Source organism: Papio anubis, chromosome 18 (genome assembly GCF_008728515.1).
Source record: "Papio anubis isolate 15944 chromosome 18, Panubis1.0, whole genome shotgun sequence".
NCBI lineage: Eukaryota > Metazoa > Chordata > Mammalia > Primates > Cercopithecidae > Papio > Papio anubis.
The window spans coordinates 8,039,688-8,067,105 of NC_044993.1; the positions used below are offsets into that span (position 1 = coordinate 8,039,688).

Genomic DNA, 27,418 nt, shown 5'->3' on the forward strand with positions numbered 1-27,418 from the left:
AGGCTTATGTTTTTCTGGCATTTTAATATAAAATTCTTAAACATACAGCAACACTAAAAAAGTATTACAAAGAACACTTGATTGTACCCACCACCTAGATTGTATGAAACTTGCACTCTACGGTTGTCCCTTGATATCTATGGGGGACTCGTTCAGGACTTCCCCAGATACCAAAATCCTTGGATGCTCAAGTCGCTGATATGAAATGAGATAGTTGGCCAAGTATGGTAGCTCATGCCTATAATCCTGGCAATTGGGGAGGGCATGGCAGGAGGATCACTTGAAGCCAGGAGTTCAAGACTAGCCTAGGCAACATAGCAAGACCCCATCTCTACAAAAAATAAAATAAAAAATTTAGCTGGGCATGTTGGTGCACACCTGTAGTCCCAGCTACTAGGGAGACTAAGGCAGGAGGATTGCTTGAACCCAGGAGTCTGAAGCTGCCATGAGCTATGATCACACCACTGAATTTCAGCCTCAGTGACAGAGGAAGACCCTGTCTCTAAATAATTAAATGATGTAGTATTTGCATATAACCTATGCACATCCTCCCATATACTTTAAATTATCTCTAGATTACTTTAATACCCAAGACAATACAAATACTGTGTAATTGTTATACTGTATTAAGGAATAAGAAAAAAGTCTGTATATGTTCGATACATAATGTTTTCAAAAATATTTTCAATCCAAGCTTGGTTGGTTGAGTCCACAGATCCAGAGGGCCGACTGTGCTTGTTTTGTCATGGATTTATCCGCCCATCAATCCATCTAATTTATGTATACAATTCAAAGTATGACAAAGACATCACTATACTTTCCCCAGCATGCATCTCACCACCCAGGGCTCAGTATTGGTTTACAGTGTTCGTCTTTTTATACATAAGGAAATGTACAAATTTATTTTTAATGGCTCGATGCTCATCATCTTACTGAACTCTGTGGATGCCTTCGTTGGCTAAATGTGTCCTCTTTTGTTCTCTTCAAAATGAGCCCACGGGACACAGAATTCCTGAGCTGTGCATGTTTGAGAGCATCCATCCTTTGATTTTATAGTTGAATGACAGTTTGAATGGGTATAAAACATTCAGGTTTTATACCCACTCTTTTCCTGGTAGGGTTTTGGGGACACTGCTCTCATTGAATATACTGCTGTAAAGAAGTCTTCTGACCTATTTTTTCCCTACGGCTACAATGTGATCTTTGTGGCTAGTTTGTTTTTTGCCTTGATAAAGCCTCACAGAATTCTTGCAGTCTAGCCCAGTGATAGGCCAACATTAATGCAAATATGAATCACCTGTGAATCCTGTTAAACTGCAGACTCTGACTTGGGAAGTCTGGGGTGAAGCCTGAGATTCTGCACCTCTAATGAGCTAATCTGTGGACAGTGGGGAAGAATTAAGTCTATGTTACGGTTTGGCTCTGTGTCCCCACCCAAATCTCATGTTGAATTGTGATCCCCAGTGTTGGAGCTGGGGCCTGGTGGGAGGTGACTGGATCATGGGGGTGGACTTCCCACTTGCTGATCTCATGATAGTGAGTTCTCACAAGATGGGGTTGTTTAAAAGTGTGTAGTACCTCCCCCTTCACTCGCTCTCTTTTCCTCCTGCTGACGATGTAAATATGTGCTGGTTTCTCCTCGTACCAGGATTGCAAATTTCCTGAGGCCTGCCCAGAAACAAAAGCCTGTACAGCCTGCAGAACTGTGAGTCAATCAAACCTCTTTTCTTCATAAATTACCCAGTCTCAAGTATGTCTTTATAGCCGTGTGAGAACGGACTAATACAGTCTAGCTGCTGATTGACTGTTAGAATGAACTGGAATGACTACTCTATGGTGTTCCGGGAGGCTATCGGGTAGCCTGTACACTCCAATAGCATGGTTCCAGGCCAGACAGTACTATCTGACACTAGGCGTGTGCCTCTTAAATCGGAGACATGAGCTCTGCCCCCATGGCCAGCTATCTCCAGCTCTGTGTACCTTCTCTCACTGCCCAAGTCCCATTTTTATGCACTGGGCAGCCCTCCTTGTATACTAGAGTCTGCTCAAAGGTGTTTCCCAATCTCACCCAAAACAGAATGATTTTTCTTCTTGTTTCTAGTCATTTCACAGGGGAAAGGGAAATATAGACACCTTTTAAAGTAAGATCAATGCTTCGGGCTTTGAGGGCCCAGTGAGAGGGCAGCCTGCAGAGGAGGAACACGGGGTTCGAAATTAGACATTCCTGGGTTTGAATCTCAGCTCTGGTCCTACAGGTGTGTGACCTTGAGCAAGTTAAGTCATAGTTTCTAGGCCTCGAAGTGCTCAGAATTTTAAAACCAAAGATAAAACCCCTTTCACAGGATTACTGTGAGGATTAAGAGAGAAAGAGTTTAAGGTACCGAACACAATAAAGGCTGCTTCTTTCCTTCCTGCGCTCCAGCTGGTTTAAAAGCTTAAGTGCATCTCTAATGACAATGGGCGAAGTTTATTTTTTGAGTTTGGAAGCCCCTCAATGCCTTCTGTTCACTCTATTTCATTCCTCCCATGAATATGGATGTGCCAGGCGCTGCTAGGAGCTAGAAAGGAGCGAGGAAAGGTCCCTGCTGAGAGTATCTCACAGTCGGGGGAGGACGAGGTCACATTTTTAATCTCCCTTGAGGTTTTGACCTTTGTTTTTTCTAAATCTCCAAGCTAAGTCATTGTATTCTGCAGATGAATTGACACACTTGGATGCCCAGTAAGGTAAGGAGGTTTTACCATCAACTCTGACATCTCTGCAAGGCACTGGGAGGGGTTATGAAGCTCATGGCCTTCATCCTTCAACAGGATGTCAGGGTAATCAGGGGGTTTCAGCACAGCTGCCCCTCTCTGCTGGATGAGTCCGGTAGAGGAACTGGCAGGCAGTTACCGTACAAAGAAGTCTGTTACAGCATCAAGGCTAGGAAGGTAAAGATGTACCAAAAGCTACACTTCCTGCACCAGAAGAATTGGTTTCATTCCTAAGCCTTATTAGACTAATCTAAAAGAAGCAAATTAAGGAATCACAGCCTCAGTGCTGGGTTTAAAGTAGTTCATAGGCCAGGCACAGTGGCTCACGCCGTAATCTCATCACTTTTTTTCTGACCAACACGGCAAAACTCCATCTCTACTAAAACTACAAAAATTAGCCAGATGTGGTAGTGTGCACCTGGAGTCCCAGCTACTCAGGAGGCTGAGGCAGAGGTTACAGTGAGCCGAGATCACGCACTGCACTCCAGCCTGAGCGACAGAGCAAGACTCTAAAAAAAAAAAAAAAAAGGTAGTTTATAGTGTGGGTGAGTTAACCCAGAAGGGTTGCCAAATATCAGACCTCTTACAGATGAATATTCATTATTATTGCTAGAGTAGCAATGTTCATGAAAATGAACATTTCTAGAGTGCTAAAAAAAAAAAAAAAAAAAAAAAAATTCAAAGTTTAAACATTTTCCCAAAGTCTTAACTTGCTAAGGAATTCATTTCCTCAATGGTAAGATAGGCAGCCTTGACATAATTTGGTTTTCTCAAAGTGCCATCCAAGGACCATCTGGGGAGCTGCCTAAAGATGCACATTCCTTGGCCCCATCCTGGGCTGACTCAGCACCCTGTGGTAGGTCCAGGAACCTGCATTTTCTTTTGAGTCTTGCTCTCTCACCTAGGCTAGAGTGCAGTGGTGCAACCTCAGCTTCCCAAGTAGCTGGGATTACACGTGTGAGCCACCGTGCCCGGCCAGCACCTGGATTTTCTAGCATGCCTGCTGCTCAGAAAGTGGGCTCCTGCCCAGTAGCAGAAATGGTCAGGTTTATGATATTATGCTAAGAAAGGTGGAGGTTGAGGGAATGTCTGAAAACAAAAAGGATCCAATTCAGCTCTTCGTTGAGCCCTAGGTTTCCAAACAACATCAAAAGACTATATTTTTATATAAGTAACTAAAAATGACAGTCATCTTTCTCTTGAAAAATGATCCTCAGAAAACAAGGGAACAGTGACCTCTTGAGGAATCCGGAAGAATCTATGATCTCATGCACCATGCATCAGAAATACTAAAGGAAGAGGAACAAGGAAATTCAACAGCCAGCAAGGGCCTATTTGACAAACATTATACCTAAAATCCAGTAGGAAAGGAAATACATAGAAGCTAAGGAGAGCCGGTTTTTTTGTGTTTGTAAACGACTGGCTCTGGAAGCAGCAGAGTCCCAAATCCCCTCACCTGCAGGTGTCCATCTCAGCTGTGCAGGAGGGGCTCAGGCATCTGGGATTCAACAGTGTTCTTAAGCGCTGGTCGTATGACCCAGCTTGGCTTGGTTGCAGAAAAATACGAAATGACCCTCCTCATACCATGAAGGGGTTTTGTGTTTTCTTCAGCAGGGAAGAAAACTAACAATTCAAAGAAGTAAATTAACCCGCCCAATTTTATACAAGAGGAAGGTGAATTCTGAAGGATCTGGGGAGTTGGACTCTCGAGATTGTAACTCCCCCGCAAGATGCCAAAGGTCTCTCCCTTGCCACCCTCTCACACTGCCAGCCAGAGAGCAGGAGGGAGATCAACCCAGACTTAGCCCTGGCTAGGGAGAAGCAAACCGTGTATAATATTTCAAAATGAAATCAAACTGCAGTGCCAGGTTGACGATCCACTAACAATCCAATTTTGCATGTACACATCCCACTTCGAGGGGCATAGCCTCCCCTGTCACCCGCTTCCCCCGACCTGTGTGCTACACGACAGGCTGTACGTGCACCAGCTCTCCAAGCCACCCAATCTGTTTTACAGTGATTCCATCCAAACCAGGAAAAATGATTTTTCATTCTTTCTGAAGCCAGCAGCCAAACCAAAGTACAATGCCAGCCCAAACTGAACATCTTAATTAAAATGCCTCTTACCTGATTTGATTGCTTTAATGGGGTAAGTGGCATGAGCAAGAAAGTTGGGATCACTGAACATATCTTCTTCGTAAACCACAAAGCGCAGAAATGCCAGGTTTGGGTCATAAATTTCAAATGTCACCTTCTCCTGTGTTGGAGCCCAGATAGGGCTGAGGCCATTATCATCTGGAAGGAGATCAAAGCTCATTAGAGGCCGCATTGGAGCTGCCCCCTTCTGGTAAGACAATCTCTGCATCCTTCAGCTGTGAATCCCCTTAGCAACCACGTAAATAAATATGCATCTATGCCAAGATCTAAGAAAATCTGAGTAATTTTCTTCACTCCCTCACCCCACCTTGAGCAATCCTGGAAGCTGCTGTTGCAGGCTGGTCCCTTGGTGAGCAGAGCAAGGAGACCACCTCCCATCTCCCCTCCCCAGGATGGGGGAGAAGGGAAGAGGGGAGGTGTTTGCAGAGCAGGAAGGTGGAATTTGGAAAAGATGAAAGAGGAGAAGAGAGCCTGCGAGCCACATCCAGCAGCAGGGGATTCTACAGCTGGCCGGTGAGAGCCCAGCCTCACAGAGCAAGCAAGGAGCAATCCTGCAACTCTCCATAAATGCCAATTTACTCAGTGAGCATCTGAGTTGTTCATTGGGCTACTTTTTACCAGGAGCAAGGATCCTGTGCGTTAGAAGGCCCACCATTCACGGTTCCCTCCTGGTTTTTCCTGGAAGAGCAAGCATTCCTCCTGCCCTCTAGGGGCTAAGCTCCCCCAGGTTAGGCTGATCCTCTGGGTCAGGTCAGCCATATAGGTTCACCCCCTCTCTCCATGTCTCTGCCTCTTGGCCTTTGACTCAGTAGATCAATCCGATTGGGCTGTTGCACAAAGAGGACCAACCAAGTGTCAGGGCCTCACCTAGAATTCCAGACTTGAGTTACAGGCAGGCAAAGAGCACTGGGGAAGGTCTAAGGATTTAATAAAGTGGCCCTTTGTATCCCCTCCTCAAGCTGAGCCATGTGGGCAAGAGGGAGGAAAGAAAACCTTGGACAACTGAAGTGCATTGCAAAATACCCCAGGAAGAGCACTCCCACAAAGGAGTCACTGGTCGGACGTTTCAAAGCAGAGGGGCCAAGGCGACTTACTCACAACCGTCGTCTTGAACTTGTTGTTGTCATAGTCGGCTCCACAGATCTCCACCTCTACAAAGGGACAGGCAATACTTCGTCCAAGTTTGGGGAGATGGCGAGCACCGAGAACCTGGGACACCAAAGGGAAGCATTGGAACCCTCCTGGGGTCCTGAACAGACAGCCTAGCATGGTTTGCGACTGGGTTCCAGAGTGACACTGGATGAGTTCAATGCCAGCCCTAATTTTCCCAAATTCATTGGAGAAGCCAGAGCAACCTTCTGCGGTGGATGAAGGTGGACTGTGGTATATCCCACAGTTCCTCAGCATCAGCCTGAGTCTCAGTCCCATACGCCACCTGACTCAACAGGTAAAACTCACCTGAGCTCATGAATGCACATCCATGCCCAAGTAGGTGCCTCTGATCAAGGCAGAGCTTAATCACTGGATCTCCCTGCCCCCAGGAAAGACTGAGGGACAACATGGCACTCTTTTTGTAACTGCAGTTTACTTAAAGGCCTCTGTTTACATGTGCTTCTTCCCCCCACTGCCCTTAATTTCATGAGAAATGCAATTCATTTCTCTACTTTTCAAAAATTCTTACAAAGTAACAACACTTTCTCTGAAAGTCAGATGAATTTTAACAAGCCCTGGAACTGGACAAAGTAAGGGAAAAAATGTCTCCATTAAGACCAAATGGCTGTTTCCCATGTTTCCTTTCTCTTTCCAGCCAGAGGCTGACCTCACCGGGACCCCAGAAAGACAGGGTCGTACCTCACCCCCACAGACGACAAGGGGACATGGGTTTGAGGTTTCCCCTCCCTTTCCTCTTCTCCCAAACGACCGTGGAGTGTAGTGTAAGAAAAGATCCTCAAACACTGCCTGAATGTGGATAGTTTAGTTTAAACAAGACAACAAGCGTTCCTAGCCATGGGTTCCCCGCTCTCAAGGCAGCGTCGGCGCAGCCCCCAGGAAGGGCAGCGGGCTCCCCTGGCAGGGAGGGAGGGCTGGCTTTACCTTGACCGTCAGCGTCATCAGGATCTTCCTCTGGGACTCGGGTGGCATTGGGTCATATTTCTCTGCCCTCATGCTCTCAGGCTGCAGAACGTAGCCCGTGCGCCCATTGAGAGAAAACAACGCGTGATTCATCTGCATGAACTTATCTGGGAAGGAAAGTGAAGGCCTGCTGTAAGTCAGGCATGAGCGTGCTGGCCTCCTAGGCCACGAGTTCCTAGGTGGGGAATGAATGACACCTTTTCCCAAAATTAATGTGAGGCAGCTGTTCAAATAAGTATCTCACTCGAAGAAAATCTAGGGTTTCTAGACAACAAAATCCCAGACTGGGGAACATCTTTCCAAGTATGTCACAAACTCCCGAATCATAAAAGAAAAGATTCAAACTTGCTAAAAGTATCTATGTAGAAACAAATTGCATAGGCTATTTTAATTCAAATGACAAATACATGAATATAAATTTTTACCCTCTTAGTTCTGATACATCTATGCTATAAATACCGACTGCATAGTTTGCAGAAAAGAAAACGTCATTGCTCCTTAAATAAGAGAAAAACTGGTTAATGTCACTTACAAGCAGCAGCTCTAATGGACTACAGTATATCAGTTTTCACCTCTCAGTTGTGCAAACGGCAAAAAGTTCAACAAAACTCAGTGAAGTTATACAAAAAGAGTATACTCCAACCTCCACCTATTTGCATCTCCGCCCACAATCTCTCTGGAGGGCAGTTTGGCAGCGTGGCTTAGCTCAGGCACACCTGCAGGCGCATTTTCAGTGGTTTTCTTCAGGGCAAAGTTGATCAACATGCAAGTGCCTCTTGACCCTGCGCTTCTGAGAATTCTGTTCCACAGACATATTCCTACGTCTGCGGAATGGCGCTCACGTCAGGGTACAGAAGGCAGTGCTGTCTGTGACGGCAAATAATGGGGAATACCTACACGTGCCTACACGGGGACTTGTTAAATAAATGATTGTTCCATTCAATGGAATCCAAGGTGGCTACAAAAAGAATGTAAAGGAGGCTACTGATGAACAGATCCCCCGAAAGAGGTTTTAAATAACAACAACAAAAGCACAAAGCCCCATGATTTATGCGACCACTTTATGTCCAGAAGCTTCTGTATGTTGGTTATGCCACCATATGAATGTCTCTGGAAGAAAGTCTGAGCAGAATGCCCTCCCAGAGCAACAGGCCAGGAGAAGAGGGCTCCAAAGATGCTTGAATTACGTGAGCTAATGCATTTTCTTTTTCTCTTAAGCCAGACTAACTCAGCCTCTGTTACTTGCAATCATGAAGCCTGCCTGAGCCAGGCACCCTTCAGTCCTCTCATCCCTCCATTCAGCTGCCGGACCTCATACTAACCAGCACTCTGCTGAACTGTGCAGTCCCTCAGACAAACCACTCATTCCTGGACACCACATGGCATCTCTGACCCCAGCTGACTTGGCCTGGAGTGATTGCCACCACCACCTTGCAGGGATCGGACTACCTTCAGTCTGCCTTTACCTGCCGTCTGGAAATTGAGTGCCACCATCTGAGAACCGCACAGCCAGAGGCGGAAGGGGTCGTAGTTTGAAGAGTCAACTCTTTGTCCCTTTGGGTAGACGCGGGTCAGGCCCTTTTGATTGTACCTCAGGAGGTCGACGGGCTTCTGTCTGGTGATGCTGTCAGCCTTCGTCTCCACAAAGGAGCGGATTTCTCGGAAGTCAGGATTTTCTGCACACAGAGAGAAAGGTCATCACTACTTCTGTGTCTCATCTCTGCATTTTCTTAATGTTTGGTGCAATGACTGGATGCTCAGATTATAAAAGGAAACCAGGAATCTCCCTCTTTGACATTCAGGGGGTTCTGATGATATTGTGCCAATTGGCGTCACTATGGACTTTTGCCCTCTGGGGGGTTCCAGGTATTAAAAAGGGACCTAGTTTTCCCACCGCCTTTTAGTCTAGAATTATTGTAATTTACTTTTTTTTTTAACTACCAACATCCTTGAACAAGAAAACACAAAAGCAGTAGTTATAGAAGAGGGGGATGGTTTTAGGTGAGAGGAAGATCCAGAGAGATCACAGACACAAGATGAACAAACTGAGAATCACCTGCCACTGCCCACAGGTAGAGCTGTGATGTGGGTGCCTGTGCGGGACAGAGGAGAGGGAAGGGGACAGCCCTCATCTTGGCTCCCTGCCATCCAGCTGTGGTGGGATAGCCAGGCAGTTAACACGCTGAGCCTGCTGAGTCCTGAGCTTTGACATCTGTCCCTGAACCGAGGTTCCTAGGGACTGGCCTCCCAGTAAGTTAACTCAGGGGTCTAGTATTGTCTGGCTGGTCTTCTGTTCTAAGATGAAACATAAGGAAGCACCCCAAAGAAAAAAATATGTACAGCATCATCAAAAACTTGCTACCTGGAGAACATGGTAGAAGGCCCCCTTTTTTTTTTTTTTAACTGTATCTGTGGTGGGCTGAGTAATGGCCCCTGAAGATGTCCAGGCCTTAATCTCTGAAGCCTGTGCATGTGTCACTTTATATGGCAGAATGGACTTTGCAGGTGTGATTAAGGAGCTTGAAAATGGGAGGCTTATCCTGGAATATCCAGGTAGACCTAATGCACCACAAGGGTCCTTGTAACAGGGAAGCAGAAGAGGAGAAGCCCATGTGACCACAAGCCAAGGAATGCCAGCAGCCCCCAGAAACTGGAAGAAGGAATTGCTTTCCCCTCTGGAGGGAACACAGCCCTGCTGACACCCTGATGTTGACCCCGATACCGATTTCAGACTCTGGCCTCCAGAAATGTGCAAGAATAAATGTTGTTTTCAGCCACCAAGTTTGTGGTAATGGCAATAAGAACTAATCCACCCACTAAGTGGGTGATATGGTTTGGCTGTGTCCCCACCCAAATCTCACCTTGAACTGTAGCTCCCATAATTCCCACGTGTTATGGGAGGGACCTGGTAGGAGATAATTGAATCACGGGGGTTACCCCTATACTGTTCGTGTGGTAGTAAGTCTCATGAGATATGATGGTTTTATACGGGGTCTCCCCTTCGGTTGGTTCTCATTTTCTCTCATCTGCTGCCAGGTAAGATGTGCCTTTCACCTTCTGCCGTAATTGTGAGGCCTCTCCAGCCACGTGGAACTGTGAGTCCATTAAACCTCTTTTTCCTTATAAATTACTCAGTCCCAGGTATGTCTTTATCGGCAGCATGAAAATGGACTAATACAGTGGGTCTTCCTACTGAGACACCAAAAGAGCTTCTTCCACCAGCTCCCTCACCTGGAGGACAAACCCAAGCTGAGGCCATCTACCGGGAGCAGTTAAGAACAGGAGCATGCACCCACTCTGCCCTCTCTGAAAACATCAAACTCGAAAGGAAGGAAGTTTTCACTGCAGTTATAGGGCAGATTCTTAGGAAAGATGTTACCTAAGTTGTCCTTGGTTTTGCTGGTTGGTTTGCAGTAGACAACCAGGTCAGAGAGCTCGATGGCGATGGACTGGTTCTTCTCCCAGTACTTCATGTTGTTCTCCTGTTTGGAGTTCACCGTCTTTAGTGCCCGCCCCTGAGAAATCCCATCTTCCCAGCTCGCCCTGTGTTTTTTCTCCTGCATCCCCACTTTGCTTTCTTGCATGCTCGGATCTTTAATATGGTTGAATGTTTTCCTTTCCTGAAGACAACCCTGCCCCTCTCATTTCTTCCTCTGTCAAAATTCTTGACAAAGCTATTTCCACGAGGATTTGGTGTCCAGCTCAGTCCTGGCCATAGCCCTCAAATATAGCTGAGGTCAGGATGGCAGGGGAAGGGGGCTCTTCTCTGTCACCACCCCCTCTGTCCTTAACTCTGCCTCCTGTCCCCGCCCCTAAAGCCACGCTGTTAAGAGTGTCTCAAATTCTAGTTCTTCAAATCCTCGTGGGCTCTGTGGACCCCAGCATCTTTGTCATAACTCTTTATCCCCTGCACCCTCAAAACCTGCACACCTGCTCCCCAACTCTGCCCATCAGGGCTCTGTCCAAGGGGACCACTACCCAGTGGCCAGACTATGTGCCGTGGACTCGGGAGGTGCCTCCCTTCAGAGGACCTACCGCCAAATCTAACTCCTTGCATGTAAGGATAAGCTTCTCACTTCACCCTAAAGCAGGCAACCCTGTTGGGCCTCCCCAAATTCTACCAGACTTTTATTGGCCAAGGGGGGACCTTGAGAGAATATTTAGATAATAACAGTCACTACTTGGGGGGTGCTTAGCTCTAGGCGTCACAGGCTAAGCACTGGATGGATACTACCTAAGTCAATCCACACCCTAACAGGGAGATTTATCTCCGTTTAACGGAAGTTGAGTAGCTTATCTCAGCCTTCACAGCCAGCCGGTGTTGAGACCAGATGCTGCCAAAGCCCTGTTAACACGGGGTGGGCTCCTGCCCCACCCACCACATGTTCCAGCTCTGCTTTGTCCCTCTCACCCCGTCAGCTGCCAGGTTCTGGAGACAATCTCACTAAAATGCCTCCTGCATCCAGACCCAGAGTTCCTATCCCGGCTCCCACTGAACCACAGCAATGCCCTCCTGACTCCTCGTCCTGCTGCCCATATACCCCCGCCCCACTGGTCCATCAAATCCCTCCTTCTAGACCCAGCCCAAATCATTCCTTCTCTGGGGAGCTGATGTGGTTAGGCTTTGTGTCCCCATTCAAATCTCTCATCTTGAATTGTAATCCTCAGGTGTTGAGGAAAAGACCTGGTGGGAGGTAACTGGATCATGGGCTCCGTTTTCCCCATGATGTTCTCATGATAACAGCGAGTTCACCGAGATCTCATGGTTTTATGAGGCAGTTTTCCCTGCTCTTGCTTACCTAGTCTAGGGTAATATCTTTACAGCAGTGTGAAAACGAACTAATCCGTGTATTAGCTCCAGCCAGGACTGGGAAAGGATATTGCCCTCCTGGAACCTTCCAAATCACTCAGTGCCTCAGCTGGTGTGCTCTGCTTCTCACCTTCCCTTGCCTGACTGTCCTACATTAATGCCATTCAGTGCCAACGCGCAGACCTTACTTCCCCACTGAGATATGCCCCTTGATGGCAGGGCTGTGAACAGAGCAAGTGTTCAAGTGATGGTGGTCACTAGGTGAGAGAGGCAACATGACCCAGTTGTTAAGACAGTGGGAACTGGAATGTGAGTTTGAAACCTGGCCCGGCTGTTCTCAGACTGTGCCGGCTGGGCAAGGCATACAGTCTCCTCGTGCCTCAGTTTTCTCAGCTGTAAAATGAGGCTGATATGAATCCTTACCTCACAGGGCTATTGCAAAAATTAAACAAAGAGGCCTTAGCACTCTATGGGCACATGGTGGCTACTCATACTGCCCCAGGAGACACCTCCCCTAGGCAAAGAACCAGAAAGTCATGTTTTGTAAACAAGCGGGTGAAGGCACCCAATTTCTTCTGTAAGAACACCTTCATGCATGAGTGCTGACAATTCCCAGGGCCAAAGTGGACCTTGGCAATGACCAGCAAACGAGCCTTTTACGTGAGCTCCTGCTGTGACCACATCATCAGAACAGCTTCGAGTGTGACTCTAAGCCCCTGATACTGGCTCTAGCTTGTCCACATACCCCCAGCTTCTGTCAGCCCTTTCCATCCTTCCTGAATGTCGTTGGGGACACAGCAAGCTCTAGGGGTCAGGCTGGAAGGGCTGTGGTGGGTGGGAAGTGCATGAACTAACAGGTAAAGAAGGTGTCAGCCAAGCAGTCAATAGCAAAGTGCTGTCACAGAAACCAAAGCCATGTTTCTTTTCCAAACCTCAGGTGTTTTCTCCTGGCCCTTGAATTAACTTGACTTTGTACACTTAGCGCACAGTTTTCACCACGGGGTTGTCTGCAGACAGGAAACCCCAGAAATAACACAGCTCACCTCCAGTGACAACAGAATTGCTTAAAATGAGGGAGTGGGCCTGCCTGTCGAATTCTGGAATGTTGGCCTCACACAAAACACAGCGCTATGACAAGGTATGGGGCTTCACTTTTTCTTTTTCCTCCCAACCTCAGCAGAAGACAATATCAGTTCAAGAAGAAACGCCAGCTGCTGCTTCAAAATTGCATGACAAGGCCAGGCACAGTGGCTCGTAATCCAAGCATTTTGGGAGGCTGAGGCGGGCAGATCACTTCAGGTCAGGAGTTCAAGACCAGCCTGCCCAACATGGTGAAACCTCATCTCTATTAAAAAATACAAAAATCGGCTGGGAATTGTGGTAGGCATCTGTAATCCTAGCTAGTTGGTTGGCTGAGGCAGGAGAATCACTTGAACCCAAGAGGTGGAGGCTGCAGTGAACCGAGACCCCACTGCTGCACTCCAGCCTGGGCAACAGAGTGAAACTCTTGTCTCAAAAAAACAAAAAACAAAAAAACTGCATGACAATTACTCTCTGGGCCTGCAGCTGTCATCTCAGAATGGGAAGTCACAATACAGTTGGTGAGGCTCTGGAAACCCACTAACTAGAAGGATATTGTGACTGCCCTCCGCCATCAATGAGGTGGCCACAGACCGTGTAACAATGCGGGCACTGAGGGACAGGCAGAGGTCCTGGCAGCGAGCAGAGAGTTTATCCGCCGCTGGTTGCCCGAGAGTGGAATGGGGCCTTCTTCCTTTGCCCCCCAACACCAGCTCCCCAAAAGGGCTAGCTGTGCTCAGTGCGGGAACTCCGTCAACTCTGCTGTCCCGTTTTGTTTTTTTTTTTACCCCTCAGATGTCATAATAGGACTTTAAAAATCATTCTCATGAAATCTCAGCAAATATAAAAACCAATTAGGAAGGAATGTAGACCAAAGGCCGCCAACAGCAGCCTTGAACAGCTCAGCTTCATTTCAGAAACCCTCACGCGGCAGGAGAGGAGGTGCGAGGCAGGGGAGAGAGAGAGCCTTCTAGGGAAGTAACACTTTTCCCCATTACGCAAAGCAGAGAGAGCCGGAATACGCTATTTGGAGATTTTTCAAATAAACCTCAGGGTTGTGGCGCCCCCCTGTGCCTCAGAGCTGTACTGCAGCATCAGAGGCACTCGAGGGCCTAGAAGAGATGGCTTCACTGGGAAACCCAGACGGACAGCACAGCTGGCCACAAGCTCATGGGAACTCCCCCATGGCTGGTGGTGTGAAAAGCCATGGGAAGAATTAGGAGCCCTAGGGAAGGCCCCCAGGAGATCCTAGGTCAGAGAAAGACGATGTCCCACCAGTGAGGGTACCCATGGACCGGCCCCCCCTGCAAAGTCTCCTAAAGAGGACACAGCGATCCTGTCGTGACCAGGGACTGGCCAAGATGTGAGGCCCTCCCAGGGGGAAAAAAAATGACCTGGCCACTGGTGGATGACTAAGTATCTTGGAGGAGAGACTCACTGACGCTAGCCAGAAGTCAGAAGGCACGAGACGCCCCAGGAAGGCTTTAATCAGCCCTTGGGGTCAAGATCTACCTTAGAAGCAAATGGGTCCATAGGAAACCCTACAATTTCTTTCCAGTTCTGCAGCCACAAGGACAGCCCTAACTCCATCATCAAACACAGGGTGGCACTTGCCCATGTCGCTCTGATATAATGGCAAGGCAGTGATTAAGTACTTTTGAGTTATGAATGTGGTTCCTCATTTTGCAGACAAGGAAACTGAGGCCCAGAGAAGTGTGGTTGCTTGCCCAGGGTCCAGCCCTGCCAGGATGCAAACTCCAGTATGCCCAACTCCTAGACCTCCTGTTCTTATCCAGAAGCTCACACCTTCCCAAAACACCTCCAGCCAGAGACTAGTACTTCAGGTAGGACAGCCCTGAAAAGGTCATTCCCATCTAGAAGGGAAGTTCCTCCACTGGAAAGAACCACGTCTCGCTGATTTGCTGTGTTCTCAGAGCCCGTTCCAGGTCCAGGCAGGTGAGCTCAGTGAGCATTTTCTGTGGGGAGGATCCAGACTGCTTTAAATGATACTTAGAAACAATTCAAAACGAGGAAGGCAGTAACTTCCTTGGTAAGATATGTGGGGCCGCAAAGACCTCATCACTGAGCATTGCTGCACGCACTCAGCCTTCTGAAAGTTCGAACCAGACGACCAGACCCACCTTCCCAGGGCAGCTCCACTATCCCTGCCTCTCTCTAACAAGAGGTGCTCCTATTGTCTGAACCCACCTGGTCTCCTCCCCCAATTCTGAATAGCACCTGGATCTGCTCATCCTGCCGCCTGGACCCACCCACAGCCTCAGCTGAGCACCAGAGCCCTGAGAATGCAGGCCCACCTGCACCCGGTGAGCAGGTGCCTACCTTGGTGTCAATCTTCCAGGTGATCTCTCGGATGCTCTGAAACCACTCGAAGAGCTCCTCCACCCTGTCTGTGGCAAACTCCACCGGAGGATCGCCCTGCTTCTTGGGCTCCAGGATGAAGACAAAGGGCTTCTGGTTTTTTCCCTGTGGGGCTTTCACTTGGGGGAGAGAGTAAGAAATGTCCCAATCAGCCTATTAGAGGGCCACAAAGACCAGACTGCACCCTGCCTGAGCCGTTTCTCTCATGGACCAACCGCCACTGCTATGATCACGGTTAGCACTGATGGGGACGTCTACTTTCCATCGGGGTAGGTACGCGTCACACACGTCACTGCTCAAGGGATGCGGGGGATTCAGTAGTGTCCTCCAAAAAGATGTGTCGGGTCACCAGTATCTGTGAATGGGACCTTATAGGGTTGTTGCAGATGTACTTAGGTTAAGGATCTCAAAATGAGATCATCTTGGATTTAGGGCAATTCCAACACCCAACAAGTACCAGTATCCTTGTAAGAGAAAGGAGAGGGACACTTAAGATGCAGGGGGAAAAAAAAAAACTAAAATGCATGAGAGAACCTGAAAAAAATACCCTCTTGTCCACTTTATAGACACATGTTCATATTGATCAAAAGAAACACTGAAAATCTTTTTGATTGACCAATTAGAAAATGCTTTTTGCACTCATCATAAATATTTTTTACAAATTACTAAAGCAATACATGTTCATTTTAAAAAGATTTAAAATATAACTAAGCAAAACTTGGCCTTTTTACAAAATGTTTACCTACAATACATAAAATTTTATGAACTGATTGTTTCACTTAGGATATTGTGCATAATTTTCTGTGTTATGTATAATATTTTATATATAAAGAATAAATAATTTAAATGGTTTTTTTTTTTTTTTTTTGACAGGGTCGCACTCTGTCACCCAGGCTGAAGCACAGTGGTGCGATCTTGGCTCACTGCAGCCTCCACCTTCTAAGATCATGCAATCCTCCCACCTCAGCCTCCCAAGTAGCTGGGACCACAGGTGCACACCACCAAGCCTGGCTAATTTTTGTGTTTTTTGTAGAGAGGGGTTTCACCATGTTGCCCAGGGCTGGTCTCGAACTGAGCTCAAGCAATCCACTCGCCTTGGCCTCCCAAAGTGCTGGGATTACAGGAATGAGCCACCACACCCGGCTAAATGGCTTTAAAAACAGATGCAGACACAAGGGAGAAAGCCATGTGCAGGCAAATGTGGAGACTGAAGAATGCAGCCACAAGCCAAAAACACCAAGGAGTCACCAGAAGCTAGGAGAGAAATGTGGCATGGCTTCTCTAGACACAGAGAAAGCATCTTACAGAGAAGAAAAGATTATGACAGGGAAACTTATCTGCCAAATATCAGTAGCTAAGATTTCTGAGCTCTTATATTCCAGACAATATTCTAAGCAGATTTTTTTTTTTTTTAAGATTTTGAGGTCTTACTACATTACCCAGGCTGGTCTCAAACTCTTGGGACTCAAGGGATCCACCCGCCTCAGCCTCCTGAGTAGCTGGGACTACAGGCACCCTGCTTTTGCTAGGCCCATTTTACAGGAGGCAAAAGTGAGGCTGATGAAGAGAAAGGTCACACAGCTAGTAGCAGTAAAATTGAGGCTCGGTTCAAACCTGACTCCAAGATTTCTACTCAGAACCACTGAGCCATGTGCCTCTGCTCTGCAAATACAGGGATGGGGGAAGATGATGCAGAGAGCACCAGAAGTGGACGCAGGGATCCCGCACCCCCCAGCCCACAGGACCTCAGCACGTGCGGTGGTCACTTAGGACCTTGATTTTCTCATCTGGTAATGGGAGCAAAGACTCCCTCTCCGACCTATCCTGCTGGATCGTTGTAAAGGAAAAGCAGCAGGTAACAAATGTGGAACGTAGGCTGGGCGCGGTGGCTCATGCCTGCAATCCCAGCACTTGGGGAGGCCAAGGCAGGCAGATCACTTGAGCTCAGGAGTTAAGGCCGACATGGCAAAACCCCATCTCTACTAAAAATACAAAAATTAGCCAGGCGCAGTGGCACACACCTATAATCCCGGCTACTCGGGAGGCTGAGGCAGGAGAATCACGTGAATCCAGGAGGCAGAGGCTGCATGAGCCAAGATCACACCACTGCACTCCAGCATAGGTGACAGAGACTCTATCGCAAAAAATAATAATACTAATTAATTAACGTGTAAAGCAGAGCACTGGTAATAGAAACACGAAGTTCCTGGGGCTGCTGTCACCTGAGTCCCAGGGAACCATGCCCATGCCTTCCCAGGGAGGGTCATGGGCTGCCCAGAACAAGGAGGCCTGCTACAGAGTCCCTTCACATGGGAGCTGCACCACACCCACTTCAAAGCAGGCAGGCTCAAGACCCAGGAAGCCCAGCACACACGAGACCCCGGCCACCACTGGACAAGCCTGGCCTCGGGGCCACGCCTTCACGTCCCCTTGCAGCACAGTCAACATGGGCGGGCTGGGTTTCCTGGGCCCCATCAGAGCAACCAGGAAGCAGAGGTTCAAAGAGGAGGTGACAGGTCTGTGGTCTCATAGCAACAGAGAGGCAGAGCTGGGCTTAGAACCCGAGACTCCCAACTCCATGCTGCGTTTCGGCCAGGCTGACAGCTCAGCTTTCCTTCGAAACACATGGGAAACACAGGCGGATCCTGAGATAGTAAGAGTGATGTTGGTAATAATGTCCGCTAACCACCATCTAGCACTTATGTACCAGACCCTGTTTTAGCATTTACAGTTTTAGCAGAGATTAATAGCAGACATAGCATCATACTCACTGACCAGCCTGACCTAAATACTCAGCTACAGCCAGGGAAGGAGCTGGCATTCAAGACAGGACCCTGTGTCAGCCACATCCCGGTGTAGGGCGGGGCTGAGGTCAACCCATGGGCGATAGGGGTGGGAATCCAGGCTAAGATGATGTGTGCACCTACCGACGTTATAGGTATTGAGGTCCAATATTCCTCTGCAAAGAGACCCTAAGGGATTGTCTTCAATAATCTATGAAGAAACAAGACATAACTCACGTTAGTTGTAACGGGAATAATAAAAAGACAACCGGTTTCCAAAGCACACCGTTTAGCAGAGACACTGCCTGTGGAACTGTTTAAAATGCATTTTCATTACCAGATACGTCTACGGGGAGAGAGCTAAATAATGAAGCATGGAGCTGATAGGGACCTGGCGCGGAGAGGGTGCCAGGAGGTTAGGAGTTTCATTTTCCAATCCGTAAAAACATGCCTTGTGAATTCTGGAACAGATTTCACAATGCTTCCTCAGATCTGGTTTCAAAACACATCCTAGACCATTTATCTGACCTTATTACAAAATGAGACTCTTTTGCCTACTAAAGCCCAGCTCAAGAACCTTCTGTGGCTCCCCATGTCCTGTGGAAGCAACGCCTATGCTCTGTGATCTGGTTTTTAAGACTTTCAGAGCCCCCATCACCCTTTCCAGCTCTGCTTCCCATTGCACACTCGAACCATCCCAGGGTCTGGCTGAGACGAAGAATATCTTGGGCTTAGGAGAGGTGGCAGAACCAGGCATCCACTCATTGCCTGCACCACCCCAACCCTCAGCCCCTGCACCAGGCAAATGTTGATGCTCAGGTAAGGGCAGCGCAGTATACAGACGCAGCAAGGGCTTCACGTCTCTGCCTCAGCCCAAGCACACAGGACACAACCACATTCCCACTGCCACACCTTTGCTTAGACTGTACCTCCCACTTGGAACTCCCTTCTGCCAGTCTCTTGCTGTTGAACTCTAACTTGACTTTTAAGGCTCAAATACTCCTTCCTCCAGGAAGCCTTCCAAGATTGCCCTACCTCCCTTAGAAAATAAACACCTGGGGCTCTAACGGGATCTTAAAGTCCTCATTACAAAGAAGTCATCCTTGCTGCAGCACTGGCACGCTGCATGTGGCTGCTCTCTAAACAAGAGGCAGCAAGGGAACCACCACCAGGTTTACAAAGTCACCAGGAAGGCCTCATCTCACCTTCTGGTTAGACCCACTTGCTTACTCAACCCAAGCACGTTCTCAATGTCTGGCTGCCCAACATACATGTGTTTCATTTGCAAGCTGCTTAAGCAAAGGACAAATTCCCCATTTGGCCACTTTCACTCCAGTGGGAATTCTCCTGCATATTCAAACCCTTCCAAGCCCAGCACAACCTGATTAAATCATGGCCGGTTTGTCACAGCAACTCACCCGCAACAACTCAATCTCAATTTCCCTATCACTCTGTCTTTCCTGATCCAGAGCTCCACAGAGACCACGAGCAGCACTCGGAAAAATTCAACCAGCGAGATGGCACAGGTCCCTGAAAAACTGGACCCGCAGATCCCTTCTTCCTGCAACAGCATCAAAGAGGGGGGCTCACCTGCTTTTCCAGCTCCTCGACATCTGCCGTTGAGATGTCCTCGACGTAGTTGGATGGGAAGTACTGCTGGATCCTGGTTCCATAGTCTCCTTTCCACCTGGATAAGAAGGACATGGGGGGCTGTCACCAGGTGGCATGCATTCCCCACTACTGCTTATTAACCCCCAACTGCTGGCTTGATTCTGATGGTGACAGGCAGCAAGTGGCCAGGTGACCAGTGTCACTATCTGTGACAACGGAGCATTTCAAAGGCAACTTCTTTTTTTTTTTTAATTACCAATGAGTTATTGGGGTCTGATTTCCCTCATCACATGATCTTAATGTTTGATCAAAGATACCCCAAGTCAGAAGTTTCAGTGCTTTAAGTGGAAGTCAGAGACCATACAAGACAAAAGTTTACCCCCATTTCAGGGAGGTTGTGAATTTAGAGAGAAGGTGGTTCTGGAGGCAGACAGGCTGGAAAGAAATTCCAGCTCTCCCACTGACTGTGGAGGCTTTCTGTGCCTCCGACTATCCATCTGCAAAATGGGCAAATGCGAGTGCTTCCCTCAGAGCGTTTTATTGGAACTCTAAATTAACAAAAGCTGAGTGCTTAGGACAGCGCCTACCTAGTGCACAGTAAATACTCAATAGTGTTAGCTCTTATTATTATTCAGCTAAAACACTGTTCTCTATCTTTATAATGACACTAACAACACGGGACATAATCCATCTATGAATGTTCCTGGACCCCACCAGACGGAGAGCACCTGTAAGATTGATTCCTCCCGGCAAGTCCATGCCCAGACACGCAAACCCCCTCCCTTCAACCTGCCCATCTCTTGAGCCACTTTCTGTAGCCAGGGACTCTCCAAAATGTACCTCTGACCACGCCACATGATGGCTCCCCAGGTCCTCTGGAATCCAGCCCAGACTCTTCAACATGGCAACCACAGCACAGCATAGTGTGACCCCAGGACTCCCAGACGTCACCTCCTAATTCTCCATGACATTTGCTCCAGATGACTCATCATCCCCATCATGCCTCTGCCACGCTGCCTGGCTTCCATGCCTTGGCCCATACCCTTGGTACCCAGTTTCCCCCCACTAATTTAAGACTCAGGTTGGGCATTTCCTCTCCCAGGGAGTCTTCCCTGACTGCCCCCTAGGCTGAGCACTCTTCCTCTGTGGTCCCCTGGCATCCTGTCTCCACAGTCATCCGAGCAGCCACACCTTATGCTTAATGTATAATTACCCGTTATTATCTTCCCCACTATACGAGATCTTTCTGGATCTTTTTGTTTGTTTGTTTTGTTTTTGAGACAGGGTCTCACTCTATCACCCAGGCTGGAGTGCATGGCACGATCTCGGCTCACTGCAACCTTCGCCTCCCGGGTTCAGGCAATTCTCCTGCCTCAGCCTCCCAAGTAGCTGGAATTACAGGCATGCGCCACCACGTCTGGCTAATTTTTGTATTTTTAGGAGAGACAGGGTTTCACCATGTTGGCCAAGCTGGTCTCAAACTCCTGACCTCAAGTGATCCGCCCGCCTTGGCCTCCCAAAGTGCTGGGATTACAGGCATGAGCCACTGTACCCGGATCTTTCTGGATCTTAATCAAGTCTGTACTCCATGGTGGTGGGAAGAAATTAACACTTTTCTGGTCTGAATAAGCAGAGTGAGGACTGATGCTACCAATTCACCTAGCAGAGACACAGGACCGCGGGTTGCAAGCGCTTTTCACGCCCTCTGCACCATTTCTCCAGATGCACTTCTGGCAAGGGCTGGCTGTATTTACAGCGATCATATATACCATCTATCCAGGACTGAGCACTTTACATTCCCTTCACTCAAGGAGCATCTTGGTTCACACAACAATTGTTTGGTCCCCTAGCTACAGGGGAACCAGTTTGGGAGTATGCAAAAAAGGCCGTTTCACACAGGCAGCCCCCTGTATCACTACTGCCATCAGAGAGAGCAATGACCACAGCCGCTGGGCGGTTTGCCCACACTCCCTTGCCAAACAAACTTCTGCCAGTCTCTTAAGACAAGAGCCTTCAAAATTCAGAGAACTGCCTATCAGAGTCATAGAAAGGCATGAAGCCGTCTCACAAAAAATGGAAAACTGTGATTTGGAGTAGTCACCTGGACTCCACCCACAACTCCAAAAATGACAGTCACCCACCCAGTGAGCACCAGGATGTTGACCAAGGCAGGGACAGGAGCACAATGAAGGAAAGCCAGTGTGCCTGGAAGAGACCTCAACTCTGTGCCACTTCGAGTGGAGGGACTTGGGGGCAAAGCCAAGCCTCTGAACTGGGAGAAGCAGATGGACAACACTGTGGGAGCCTCCAAGGGGAAGCAGCAGGGGCTGCAGTAGGGACTGTGATGTCAGCAAGGAGGCCAAACAGGGCAGGTCTATGCCCCTACTCCAGCTCAGCAGATAACTCGGCTGCATTTTTGGTTCTGGGGAATCTAGGTATGAATTGGTTTGCAATGAGGTTCTCCTGATTTTAAGAAAAAGTTTGACAATCCCTGGATTAAGGCACCTTGCAAGAGGACAGGGAAGGACTTAGCAGATGAATGGGGTTAAGAGTGTAGGCTCTGGGGGTTCAAATTTCAGCCTGCTATGTGGCCCTGGACAAGTGACTGTACTTCTCAAGGCTTCAGTTTCCTCATCTGTAAAATGCAGGTAACGACAGAACCAACCTTTTACAGTCATCATGTGGATTAATTGAGTTATTTCAAATGATGTGAGTTATTTCAAATGTGCTTAAAACAGTGCTTGACACACATAAGCACTCCATGCATGCTGCTATTCAGATTTCTAAGCCAGGTCTAGTTATCTTATGGGAGGCAGAAATGCCAGTCTCTGAGGTACTTAAACCAGTGCTCACCGGTTTAGTATGAGCGAGTTCTTACTGCTCTCAGACAGAAGTCACCCTACAAAACCACTTGCCCAGAAACCTATCGGTGGGCAGCGAATTTTTCTTCCAAGGTTAAAAAGCGAAGTGGTACTAAACCCTAGCATACCCAGGTACCTTTGCCCTAAAGACGTATTGTCTTCAATTCAGGATGTGGCCATTGCGTACAGCACAGGACTATGGAATAGCATAAGAATTTGAATTGGAAATAACACACAGTCTTGTGTATTGTAAAGCGCCTGCACTATTTAGTATTTAGTATTTATTTTTGTGACTTGGAAAGTCTCATTTGCCGCATTTTTAAAGTGGGGATCATCATAGTCCTGATCACAGGGAGTAATGAAGATTTGGTTGAAGATTTGGTTAGACAACGCATGAAACCAATTAGCAGACTGCTTGCCACTTAGTAAGACTTCAATAAATGGTAGCTGCTGTTGTAATTATAATAATATACAATATATGATATGATATGTTGATAACTGTTAATACTGTTGTTTGTCCATTTTCTCAAATGGAGCATGCACCAAGCCACCTTCCTAAAAAGGGACTTAACACAAGAGGTCAAAGCCAGCCCAGGATGACAGACAAAGGGGGTCAGACTTGGCCAGCACCTGAGTCTCATCACCAAGAAAGGACAAGTCAAGCCCCCGTGCCAAGCAGCCCAGCCTCTATTCAGCCTTACCAGCCCCCGGGTTCCTTGGAGACATTGTGGATGAGGGCACCACGGCAGAAGCTCAGCTCATCGCTTCGCTTGGCTTTGTAGTCATACAGAGCTTTCACGGTTCTCTGAGGCTTTCAGGGAAAACAAGAAGGAAAAGGTCAGGCCAGGGACAGGAGGGGAGGGAGGCGGCTGCGTTCCCAGGCACCATTTAGTTCTTCTCACTGAGGAGCAGGAGGCTTCAGGCCAAGGTTACAAAGTCACCTGCTGGAGAGGGACTGGCATTGCAGAGAATCCAAGACCCCAAAAAGTCACTAGGGAGTGAAGGAGAACTGACCTAGTCAGAACCAAGGGTACCTGGGTTGAGGTTAAGGGTTAGGGGTTAGGAGTTAGGGTTTAGCTGGGGTTAGGGTTAGAGTTCAGGCTTAGAGTTGGGGTTAGAGGTTAGGGTTTAAGGTTAGGCTTAGGGTTAGGGTGGGAGTGACCCTCTATTGTAGTGACACCGTATTGCTCAATTCCCTCAACAAAGAAAGGATATGCCTTTTAGATTAAGCCAAGACTGTCATCACAGTGCCTGTGCTCAGCAAGCCTCCCAGAAGTTTAAGGGCAACCCCATTCTTCCTGCCTGTCCTGAGGGCCTCACTGCTCTTTTCCTGTAGGTCAACAATCCCCTATCTACACTCCTGCAGGACCTTGACATTTTGTAAGAGTCACTGAGCTTCTCCTCCATGAAATTCATCAAAAAGTGGTCTCTGTTCACAGATCTAAGATAGAACTTCCTTGGTATAGAAATTTTCTGCAATGAATTTGTTTTCATGCCTTTTGCCTGGTGGACATAAATGAACACCCACACGGCAAGCAAATATTAGTGGGAAAAGCTGTGACATTGTCAAATCTATTTAAATCAGTGGCTTCCTTCTCCTCCCACCCGAAGGAAATGGGAATTTCACAGGGAACCCAGTAAAACTTTTCCTCAGAACACAGGCTATGGAGTCAGATATGTAGGTTCAAATCATTGCTCTGCCTTTGAATAATAATATAAGTTTGAGTCTCTCTGATCCTTAGTTCCCCCATCTGTGAAATGGGAATTAAATTTTTATATATTTCACAGGGTTGTTACGACTATTACATGAGATCATATGTATAACGATAAAACTGACAACAGCTTGCAATTCTTAAGTGCTAACTATAGTATAGTGAAAGCATTGTTCCAAGCCTTAAGGTATCTCCTTTAATCCTTACAACAACCATAACAGGTAGGTAGTTATATGATTATGCCCATTTTACAGATGAGAATACTGAGATGCAGAGAGAGACAGTAACTTGCCCCACATCAACCAGCTGTTTTAAGTGGCTCAGCCCAGAACTGGATCCATCAATGTGAGTGATTGCCATAGTTCATGATGTTTCATAAGAAGCAGTGTGGGTTCTAGAAGCCCTGCCACAGGGATCTGCAGCTGGAGGCCAGAGGCTAAGAAGAGCCCTCGCCTTTCTCTCCCCCGCCTGCACACAGAGCAGCCTCTACCTGCATATCCTGCTTCAAGGATGGATATGAGGACCGGAGCTGGTCTCCAAGGCCACAGGAAGGAACACTCATCGGTTAGAGAGATGACTGTTCTCGTCACCAAAACATCCTTCACTTCTAACAAAAGTTTTTGCTACTAAGGTCTCTTAATGCATTTCACACACAGCTCAATTTGCCCACAACTTTTCAAGATTTCATTTCTTTCTGAAACAGATCTGCATTGGCCAAGGATTATAAATTTTTAAAAAAGAAAGTCATCGCTAGATTTCAACAGAGCCCACAAGCAGGGGCCCTTCCTAAGCAAGCATTGTACACTAATCGTGTGCCACATGACCCCCAAACAGAAAATTCGCAGTTTTGAGCCGGCAGTTCTTCCTGTGCCGGCTCAAACTAAATTTCAGATGAAACCATGGCAAGGAGGAGCCAAGGGCTAAAAGTAAAATCCATCCCTACACCTGCATGAAATTACACAACAGTGTCAGGGTGGGAATATGAGATAGCAGTTGTGCTGCAAGGAGGTCAGCGAACCAAATGGAATTTATAAACACTGCGGACTCCATCAGCGAGCAAAAAACATTTGAAAGACTTTTAATTAGAAGCATTTGGCCCAAAGGTGGCTCGTCAAACCTCAGAATTTTATCAAAACACTGTTGCATTTGGATGGAATTCTATTAACATTTTCCCTGACACTAGACTTCATATTGTCAATCATCCTTTCTTCTCAAAAAAAAGAGAAAACATTATTTTAGCCAGGTTTTCCAAAGTCTTCCCTTGCCCTGTTATAACTGCCAGGGGAAGAAGATGGAATCCACATCAGCCTCGTGACTCAGAAATCGTGTGAATTGGAGGTTCAGCACTTACCATGGACGGATTGATTTCACTGGGATCCACATACATTCTGCTGACATCGTAGAGGGAGTTTATATCTCTTTCCTGGAAAAAAAGAAAGAAATAGAATAATCCATGCTCCTCGAATAGCCCTTACATATAACAAGTGTTCTAGGCTTCCTTATGGTTACCTATCCTTTGATAGAGGAGTTGAAACCTCACAGAATTTTCTTATGGCCCATGAGTAGACACAGAAAGAAGCTATAAAGAAGGTCCCCAGACTTGGAAACTAACCCAAACTCAGAAAGGCCCTGCCCTGGCCTGCAGCATGGCAGGCATCATGTTCCTTTGTAAAAGCACAAATCCCAAGATCCAATGGTGTGCTGGAGTGACCTCCCAGCTCACAAAAGCCCACTGCATACATCACTTCGTGACTCCACATTCCAGGTTCAACCACAGCACATCAACAACTTGAAACTGACCACTGACCACCATGGAAGTATTTACACCATGGAAATTGGCAAATGCTACAAACCAGTCCCTTCCCCTGCCCCGCTCAGAGCTGTTTGAACATTTACTAGCACACCACTGCCAAGATCCACCCCCACCACCTCTCTGTTCCTCTCTAACTCTTCTTTCTGTTTCCCATGTCACTTTAGGGCTTGCGGTGTGGCCACTCCTCTACCTAGAGCCACCCCTTCATTCACTTCTCCCAAGAGCCCATTCACTGCTGTCTTCCATGTTTCAGCCCACATTTCTCCCCTTTTAAGGTGGCCTTCTCTGATCTCCACTCCCACAACCTAAGGTAGTGTCCACCCCTTTTCACACCATCCTGTTTATTATATTTCATGCTACCTGAAAACATCTTAATTGTGTATATTGTCTCTCCTCTCCAGAACCTAAATTTCCCAAAGCAGATTTTGTTCCACAGTACTCTCAGTATCTAGAACAGTTCTTGGCACATGGTCAGAATGCCATAAATCTCTTTTCAATAAATTAATGATCTATCTGGTAGGAATGGAGACACAGTAATCACGTCAGGTCTCTCCTGAACCCAGAACTCTCCAGTGACTCAGAGAAAAAGCCAGGGCCTTACAATGGCCTATGCGCCCCTGCATGATAAGTCACCTGTGAACCCCCGTCCTCATTTAGCTCTACCCCGACTTGGGCTCACTTCATTCCAGCCATGCTGACTTCCTCTTAGTGCCTCCAGGCAGGCTTCTACCTCAGGACCTTTGCACATGCTATCCTCGCTTCCTCCAGAAGATACCCACATGGCTCAATCCTTTTCAATGAGATCTTCCTATACCACCCTCTGAAAACTGTGGCCCCTTCTCCATCACTCTGTATCCCTTTATCCACCGGCCCAGTGTTTTTCTCCTTAGCGCTCATCACCACCTGGAACATGCTATGGCTATTTTAAATCTCATTTGTTGCATCTCCCCAACACTACATTACAAGGGCAGGGTCTTTGTCTGTTGTGTTCAATTTGTATCCCCAGGACCTACAGCAGTATCAGACACCTGGTGAATACTCAGAGGTTTGCTGAATTCGTGAACAGATGAGGTACAACCTCAGACAAGAAATTGCACCAAATCATAAGGCAGTCCACCACCTACCATGTTGTAGCGCTCCAGGAGCTCAGGGGTCACGGGGTAGCGCAGTCTCATCTTTCGGTAGAGTGAATGCTTCTCGTAGTAACTGACGAGCTCCACCAGGCTCTCAAAATAGGCGGAGGTCCCCAGCACAAAGTGCCGGCCATCCCGGTTGATTCGACAATGCTTCACCTTGCCCCTAGCCCTGGAGGGGGAAGAACACAGGGT

General features: G+C 47.6%; 1 protein-coding gene across 7 annotated transcripts in view; it reads right to left on the reverse strand.

The window, feature by feature from the left end:
• PLCG2 (phospholipase C gamma 2) overlaps positions 1–27,418 on the reverse strand; it is a 184,326-nt gene that overhangs the window by 14,369 nt on the left and 142,539 nt on the right. For all 7 annotated transcript variants that reach the window (XR_002519326.2, XM_021932204.2, XM_009196941.3 and 4 more), the window contains 11 exons: positions 27,215–27,395; positions 25,629–25,700; positions 23,267–23,376; positions 19,684–19,780; positions 18,238–18,304; positions 15,272–15,429; positions 10,421–10,523; positions 8,508–8,717; positions 7,003–7,148; positions 6,003–6,117; positions 4,879–5,046 (listed from right to left, as the gene is read on the reverse strand). Coding sequence is in view for 6 of the 7 variants with exons in the window: in XM_021932204.2 (XP_021787896.2) it covers positions 4,879–5,046; positions 6,003–6,117; positions 7,003–7,148; positions 8,508–8,717; positions 10,421–10,523; positions 15,272–15,429; positions 18,238–18,304; positions 19,684–19,780; positions 23,267–23,376; positions 25,629–25,700; positions 27,215–27,395 (1,427 nt within the window). In the remaining variant the exon portion in view is untranslated. The remainder of the gene's footprint in view (positions 1–4,878; positions 5,047–6,002; positions 6,118–7,002; positions 7,149–8,507; positions 8,718–10,420; positions 10,524–15,271; positions 15,430–18,237; positions 18,305–19,683; positions 19,781–23,266; positions 23,377–25,628; positions 25,701–27,214; positions 27,396–27,418) is intronic.